The sequence below is a fragment of the Prenolepis imparis genome, unplaced genomic scaffold (assembly GCF_030444845.1).
Source record: "Prenolepis imparis isolate NDT839.2.m4 unplaced genomic scaffold, iyPreImpa1.0 SCAF_78, whole genome shotgun sequence".
Lineage (NCBI taxonomy): Eukaryota > Metazoa > Arthropoda > Insecta > Hymenoptera > Formicidae > Prenolepis > Prenolepis imparis.
This window is the reverse complement of record NW_028141236.1, coordinates 129,067-138,088: the sequence shown is the minus strand read 5'-3', so window position 1 is coordinate 138,088 and position 9,022 is coordinate 129,067. Positions and strand designations below refer to the sequence as shown.

The 9,022-nt window shown below is 25.4% G+C and overlaps 1 protein-coding gene and 1 pseudogene across 1 annotated transcript; one reads left to right on the top strand and one right to left on the bottom strand.

The window, feature by feature from the left end:
• Window positions 1–283: 283 nt before the first annotated feature.
• LOC145947417 (juvenile hormone acid O-methyltransferase-like) lies at window positions 284–2,944 on the bottom strand. The gene is made up of 6 exons (XM_083057197.1): window positions 2,930–2,944; window positions 1,865–2,075; window positions 1,578–1,749; window positions 1,280–1,415; window positions 763–907; window positions 284–636 (listed from the first exon to the last, which is right to left on the bottom strand). The coding sequence occupies exons 2-6, from the start codon at window positions 2,049–2,051 to the stop codon at window positions 416–418; spliced, it is 861 nt and encodes a 286-aa protein (XP_082913323.1). The 5' UTR covers window positions 2,052–2,075; window positions 2,930–2,944; the 3' UTR covers window positions 284–415.
• A 1,174-nt stretch (window positions 2,945–4,118) lies between these two features.
• Window positions 4,119–5,763, top strand: LOC145947415 (juvenile hormone acid O-methyltransferase-like; annotated as a pseudogene).
• Window positions 5,764–9,022: the final 3,259 nt, after the last annotated feature.

Below are 9,022 nucleotides of genomic sequence, written 5' to 3'. Positions count from 1 at the left end.
GTTATTTAAAATTGAACTACGTTGTGTGGAGAGTAAAAATAATATTTATTTTACAAAGTATATATGCAATGGTTATGAAATCTGTCGATCTATATATGTATATAGAAAATATTTCTTTTTTTCGATACGTACATATTAATTTTAAAAAGAAAATTGTGTATTAAATGATTAATACCATATATTATAAACATCTTATATAACATATTTTGTACCATATATAAAATAAATATGAAATATATAATCAACGTACTTTGTAATATAAATTTGTTAATATATATTTTTTTAAATTAGTCTATAAAGTAATACAAGTAAATATTATCCAATCGTTTTGTAAGCAGAAGGTAGAAAGAAAAAAATAGGAAAGAAAAAAATTATAATTATTTTTTCCGTAGATCATGGAGAGATATCTATACAACTATGAAACATTCTTTTGTGCATAAATAATCAGTACAGAATATATAGCAGGAATATCCGTTTCTTCACTTCCATCACGTAGCTTAGAATTATTTTGACTTTCTCTATATTCTTTAACTTTTATTTCCGTAAACCTACGTGCTAACTCATTCTTGAATTCCTCCCTTAGATTATGCGGCATCTTGTCCAAGAATGTAAAAGTATATTGTGAAGTAACCATGGCTATCGAATTGAACAAAATAAGATTAATTTATTAATTACAAAATAAGAAAAAGTAATATAAAAAAATTATATTAATCACATAGCCTAGAATTTTATTTCTGCGCGCATGACAAGGAAAATACTTACATATAAACTTTTCTGTATTCACACAATTTTTCATCTCCCGAAGACTGCAATGATGAATTTGAAATCCGATATCTTCAAGTATTTCTATTACCTCTTCACGAGGTCGAGCCGAATAATGAAGTGCCCCAACATATTTTTTTTTGTCCTGTATAAAGATAATTGACAATCAATAGTTAAAAAATTGCAATATAAGTAATACACACACACACATAATATTTATATATAAAAAAAAGTGATTCCATAGATAATGCCATTTGTGCTATATATTTGATATCGATATCTTCGCAGACCGATCAGTGTGTAAAACAAAAAAGTGTATCCAAACTTGATACTGTAATTAATAATGTCGAATAATACAAGTTTTTATGTAAAGAACTGAATCTATTTTATATGTCACTCATCTATAAGTGTGAACTCGAATTATTTTAAAATATTTCTAAAGATTGAAATTTTACAATTACGCAGAAGTTATGCTACAATACAATTTCACATCATAGTTCAATGTAATAATATTCACCTCCATATACGATGCATATTGCACATCTTGTGCCAAACATTCCAAGGTTTCAAAGAGGGCTTTGTCGCGCGTTATATTTAATATCAGCATAGTTTTATCGGGTCGAAGCATACGATAAATATTCTCAAATGTTTGGCTGTTAAACAACAAAAATGTATGTTAACTATTGTAATTTTGAAAATATATATTTATTAGAATTATTTTTCGAAACATATATGTCAAAATATATTAGTAAAATTACAAGTTCTTTTCTACAAAAAAAAATATTAATTTATTTTTATTCAATAATTTTTCTTACCGAATGTCATGGCACCAATGCAAAGCATGAAATGAGAATATGTGATCGAATTTCGAAATATACTCCTCGGGCAATTTTTTCGTTTGAATATCCAACACTTCGAATTTGAGTCGTTCCTTGTCACCGTATGTTTTGTTTGCGTATTCGATCACATTCTTCATAATATCTGTACCTTTATAATATATATTTTAACAATAATTAATATTAATTGTTATTACATTATTGTGTGTATGTTTGTGTGCGCGTGCGAGTGTTATAATCTTTCGTAATTTATTATTTTCTCTTACCAATCATTGTTGCTTTTGGATCAAGTGCCGGAAGAAGAATATCCTTTGTTATATCTCCGGGTCCACAACCAACATCCATACATTTTCCAGATATATTTTTCAGTTCTTTGGCGAACTCGTTGATTATAAGTGATGCATTGTTTTTGCACATATTATCAAATAAAACGTACTGCGCTGGTTGTACCATGGTTTTATGATAATGTTTAAATAACTAGAATATAAAAAAATATATAAAATATGAAAAGATATATAATAAGATTGAAGGAAATGAACTAATAAAAGCCGATGCGTCGGCATTTTAATACGCAAATATTTTGTTTGTAATTATTCTTTATTTATTCAGAACGTTTCTGTCTTTTCTTTGGATCATCTTCAGCTTATCGTTTAATAATACAAGTTCGGTATAATGTATAAAAACAACACTCATTTTTAACTTTTAATACAATAAGCTGAGGATGGTACAAAAAAGTACAAAAATATTCTAAATAAATTAAGAATAATTACACACAAATTGCGTAATAAACCATAAGAGTTTTTCGTAATTAATTGAAATCAATAAATTTACGTTTTAATTCCGACACACTAGCTTTTATTAGCGGGAATTGTTATAAAAATTAAGTTTTATTATCGATTATATTATTGGAACAGTCATATATGAGTGTTTTTTAAGTTTTACACTTAATGTATCTTCAAAATAAAATCAATTGTATATTTATTTATTAAAAAATAAGTACTAGATGTAGAGAATTTAATGTTTAGATATACATAATTTACATTACACATACAGTGTGTGTTGAAAGTCTGAAAATGGTTGAATATTTCATAAACTATGCATTTTAGAAAAAAATCTTTCAAACAAAAGTGGTAGGGCTTAAAAATATCTATTTACTAGTCTTGTCTGTCTCATTTAAAAGCTACTAGTTGACTTTCAAATAATGTTAAAAAGCGAAAAATGCAAAATTATAATTTACATGAAACTAAAATTATGTGATACTCGAGATAATAAGTTCAAATAAATAGTCAAAAGAAGTAGAAAAAAAGTAGAAAAGAATCTTTACGAGTTACCTTAGTAAACTTGTCTCCGCCGCGATTGGGATGAAAATAATAAAGAACTTATGAGAACGTGAAAGACATGTCTCAACCTATATTTATATGATACTCGAGATAATCAATTCATTTTGCGCCGAGTTCAATATTATGATTATGCAATAGAACTAGTAATAATTATTACGAGTTATTTGATTAAATTTGCCTATAAAGTAATTGCGACTGGGTTAAACATGCACTTTATTGTAACAGAGATTACGAAAACGTGAAACATATATACTTCTAAACTTATTTGTATACGTATCAAGCAACGCGGTATCAGTGCGAAGTCAAGTATATAATAAAATGCTAATATGATTTACATCAGTGCTCGTAATTAGTTGCCCTTGTCGGGCCGATATCTGAAGCGACGCCTTCGATCCCCCATCAAAAATTGTATCACGATTTCGCGGAAATTGCAATCTCAGCATTTTTTTTTTGTAGGGACAATCCTGTCAGGAATGTTGCTTGATATGTATACAAATAAGTTTAGAAGTATGTTTCACGTTTTCGTAATCTCTCTTACAAAAAAGTGCATGTTTAACCCAGTCGCAATTAATTTGTAGGCAAATTTATTCAAATAACTCGTAATAATTATTACTAGTTCTTTTGCATAATCATAATATTAAACTCGGCGCAAAATGAATTGATTATCTCGAGTATCATATAAAAATGGGTTAAGACATGTCTTTCACATTCTCACAAGTTCTTTATTATTTTCATCCGAATCGCGGCGGAGACAAGTTTACTCAGGTAACTCGTAAAGATTCTTTTCTACTTTTTTCTACTTCTTTTGACCATTTATTTGAACTTATTATCTCCAGTTTCACAGTATGGTTTATTTCGCAATTTGTGTGTAATTATTCTTAATTTATTCAGAACATTTTAGTACTTTCTTTGGACCATCCTTAGCTTATTGTATAAACAGTGAATGCTGTTTTTCATACATTATACCGAAAACTTGTATTATTAAACGATAAGCTGAAGATGATCGAAAGAAAGGACAGAAACGTTCTGCATAAATATAGAATAATTACACACAAAATATTTGCGTATTAAAATGCCGACATCGGCTCTTATTAGTTCATTTCCTTCAATCTTTTTATATATCTTTTTATATTTTATATATTTTTTTATATTCTAGTTATTTACACATTATCATAAAATCATGATACAACCAGCGCAATACAATTCATTTGATAATAACAAAAACATTACATCACTTTTAATGAACGAGTTTGCCAAAGAGCTAAAAAATATATCCGGAAAATGTATGGATGTTGGTTGTGGAGCCGGGGATATAACAAATTAAGAATATTCTTCTTCCAGCGCTTGATCCAAAAGCAACAATGATTGGTAAAAAAATTATAAAATAATAAATCAGATTATTATAACATCTCGCGTACGCGCGCACAAATACACACACATACATTGTGATAATAATTAATATTAATTAATATAACAATTATATATTATAAAGGTACAGACATTATGCAAAATATAATCGAATACGCGAACAATACGTGTGGTGACAAGAAACGACTCAAATTCGAAGTGTTGGATATTCAAACGAAAAAATTGCCCAAGAAATATATTTCGAAATTCGATCACATATTCTCATTTTATGCTTTGCAATGGTGCTGTGACATTCGGTAAGTAAGATTATTAAATAAACGTAAATTAACATTTTTTTTATAGGAAAGAACTTTTGCATATAATTTTACTAATATATTTTTACATAACTATATTTCAAAAATTAATTCTAATAGATATATATTTTCAAAATTACAATAATTAACATTCATCTTCATTGTTTAACAGCCAAACGTTTGAGAATATTTATCGTATGCTTCGACCTGGTAAAACTATGCTGATATTAAGTATAGCACGTAACACAGTTATCTTTGAGGCCTTAGAAATTTTGGCGCAAGATATGCGATATGCATCATATATGGGGGGGAATATTATTACATTGAAATATGATGTAAAATTATATTGTAGCATAAATTCTGATTGTAAAAATATCTTTAGCAATATTTGAAAATCCCCCGAGTGTACATACACTTATAAATGACTGACATATAAAATAGATTTAGTTGCTTTACATTCTTGTATTATTTAACATTTAATTTTGGATACACTTTTTTGTTTTACTTACTGATCGATCTGCGAAGATATCAATATCAAATATATAACAGATGGCATTATCTATAAAATCCCTTTCTTTATATATAAATATTTAAATATTACATGTGTGTGTGTATTGCTTCTATTGCAATGTTTTAACTGTAGACTGTCAATTATCTTTATACAGGACAAAAAAAAGTATGTTGGAGCATTTCATTATTCGGCCCGACCTCGCGAAGAGCTAATAGAAATACTTGAAGATATCGGATTTCAAGTTCATCATTGCAGTCATCGGGAGATAACACTTATAAGAATACAGAAAAGTTTCTACGTAAGTATTTTCCTTGACATGCATGCAAAAATTAAATTCCAGAATATGTGATTAATATAATTTTTTTAATATTATTTCTTCTTATTTATTTGATTTGTAATTGTAAATTAATTATATTTTTTTAAATTCAATAGCCATACTTACTTCACAATATACTTTTACATTTTTGGACAATATGTCGTATAATCTAAGAGAGGAGTTCATGAATGAGTTTGCACGTAGATATACGGAAATAAAAGTTAAAGAATACAGAGATAGTCAAGTTAATTCTAAGCTGCATAATGGAAAAGAAGAGACGGATATTCTTACTTTATATTCTGTACTAATAGTTTATGCACAAAAAAGTGTTTCTTAGTTGTACAGATATCTCTCCATGATCTACGGCAAAAATTAGTATAATTTTTTTCTTTCCTATTTTTTTTTAACCCCCTTTTCACAAAACGATTGTTAAATTGATAATATTTATTTGTATTTCTCCCTTTATAGACTAATCTAAAATAATAATATTAACAAATTTATTTTACAAGTATATTGAAGTATGTATTGAAGTAAGTATATTGTGTGTGTGAACTAAATATTTTATATTTTATTTATATTACATAAGGTACAAAATATATTATATAGGATATATAATATAGTAAAAAATACTTAATACAGTTTTTTTTTTTTAATTGATGGAACGTATCGAAAATAAAAGAAAAAATATTTTTTATAGATTGACTGATTCCATAAACAATGTATATACTTTATAAATTTGTAAATATTATTTTTACTCTCTAATATGGTTACAATTCTAAATAACACCATGTATGTTTTTATTGCATATAAACAATGTATATTGTTTTGTCATTTTCTATTGTGTTTTTATATTTAATAATTATCTATGATATATGTTTGTACTTGATCTTAGAACTGATAATAAATTCATAATAAATAGTAATTGAATGATAATTAAACATAATTATTAGAACAAATAAATGATTATATTTTTATACTTTGACTTCTATATTCTATTTCTATATCATATGTCAATATCTCATTTAATATTTATTACTTAAAAATAAAATTGATTATCCAAGTGAATCCTGTTGATGCCATTTCGATTAAAATTGCAAAATAATATTTTAACCGTAATCTTGAAGAAAATTTGCATATAGTTAAAAACAATTTTACTTCCATTATATCGGCAAGAAAACAATTAGAAAAATCTGGAATTTCTTCATGTAATTCTCTGAATATAACATTTAGTCAGAAGTACGAGAAAGTGAGCAGCCTCACCCCCATGGAAAAATATATATGTAAAAATATATGTAGAAATATATGTAATATATTATATATATTTTGAAATATATGTATAATATAAATACTTGCATAATATAATTTATATATATATTTAAAAAATATATGTAAGTAAAAATATAGTTTTATTATATTGAATTTGAATATAATCTATAACAAATAAATATTATATGCATATATATATATATATATATATATGCTATATATTTTGAATAATAATTTGTATATATTATTATAATTGGATTTTTCCATATATGTGTGATATCACTTAAACTGTATAAAGAAATATATATATGTGTGTGTAATATATGTGTATATATTTTTATCATATATATATATATATATATATATATCACATATAATCTTTATATAGTTATACATATATTAATATAGGATTCTTGCATATATGTATGGTATATATTAACTTTATAAATAGAATTATATTTACATTATATATATATATTATATATATATATATATAATATATATACAAATATATATATTATATTTATATTATGTATATATTTTTGCATATATTACAAATATATGTATATATTCTTTACTTATATTTGTTATATAACCCTAAACGGCAAACAATGATTAAATTTTGTATATGCAAACTTATATTTCATATATATTATAAATATATTTTTACATATATATATAAATATATTTTTGCATATGTATAAATATCTTTTTACATATATACATAAATATATACTATTTATATTTTTTAATAACAAAAAATTATATAATTTTGTATATGCAGACTTATATTTCATATATACTTTTGCATATATTATAAATATATTATAAGCGGCAAAAAATGATTTAATTTCTTATACATTTTATATATGTATTAATATATATTTATATATGTATAAAATATATTTTAGAATATATTTTTGAATATATATTTTTCCATGGGGGCACATTCTGGATAAAATAAGAAATTAAAATAGCTACAATATTAACAAAAATAATGGCTTGCAAATTTTAATTAACATTTCTGAAAATAAACAGCCAGTTGATGTGTCACTATGAAATTACAACAATTTTGATACTTCTAAAGTACGCATCCATTGTCTTGTTTAAGGTAGAATGCACTTTTTCACGATATAAAATGATATTAACAGACAGATGACAAAATTTAAAATTTAATAATTTAAGTTGATATTTTGTCACTCTCTCATTGATACAAATCTAACAAATAATTTATATATTTATATGTATTGTTTATATATACATACGTCTGTGGACGGTACTGCTTCTCACGTTCGGCCGCTAGCATACATGCTTGGAGCGAGTAAAACTGCACCGCGATCCGATTTTTGATTGTTGATACTACTGAACATAATTAAGAAACTAGTGTATAAGTAAAGTTTCTTCAATAACGTGTATAGAGCGATCTAATTTTGGTTGTATATAAGTATAATAAATTACAACAAAATCTTCACAGAAAAAAAATACGCCAAGTATATAAAAAAATTCGACATTGTATATATTATCACACGTAAATATTATCAATACAATCGTTTTGTAAAAAGGGGGTTAAAAAAAGAAATAGGAAAGAAAAAAATTATACCCATTTTTGCCGTAGATCATGGAGAGATATATATACAACTAAGAAACATTTTTTTGAGCATAAACTATTAGTACAGAATATAAAGTAAGAATATCCGTCTCTTCTTTTCCATTATGCAGCTTAGAATTACCTTGACTATCTCTGTATTCTTTAACTTTTATTTCCGTATATCTACGTGCTAACTCATTCATGAACTCCTCTCTTAGATTATACGACATATTGTTCAAAAATATAAAAGTATATTGTGAAGTAAGTATGGCTATTGAATTTAAAAAAATTTAATTAATTTACAATTACAAATCAAATAAATAAGAAGAAATAATATTAAAAAAATTATATTAATCACATATTCTGGAATTTAATTTTTGCATGCATGTCAAGGAAAATACTTACGTAGAAACTTTTCTGTATTCTCATAAGTGTTATCTCCCGATGACTGCAATGATGAACTTGAAATCCGATATCTTCAAGTATTTCTATTAGCTCTTTGCGAGGTCGGGCCGAATAATGAAATGCTCCAACATACTTTTTTTTGTCCTGTATAAAGATAATTGACAGTCTACAGTTAAAACATTGCAATAGAAGCAATACACACACACATGTAATATTTAAATATTTATATATAAAGAAAGGGATTTTATAGATAATGCCATCTGTTATATATTTGATATTGATATCTTCGCAGACCGATCAGTAAGTAAAACAAAAAAGTGTATCCAAAAGTAAATGT

What these genes read in the sequence shown, in the direction of transcription:
- LOC145947417 (XM_083057197.1), bottom strand. Translation starts at nt 2,051, where the DNA reads ATGGTACAACCAGCGCAGTACGTTTTATTTGATAATATGTGCAAAAAC. An exon ending in AATATGCATCGTATATGGAG is followed by an intron (nt 908 to 1,279) that starts GTGAATATTATT and finishes ATCTTTATACAG; the next exon opens with GACAAAAAAAAATATGTTGG. An exon ending in GAATACAGAAAAGTTTATAT is followed by an intron (nt 637 to 762) that starts GTAAGTATTTTC and finishes TCAATTCGATAG; the next exon opens with CCATGGTTACTTCACAATAT.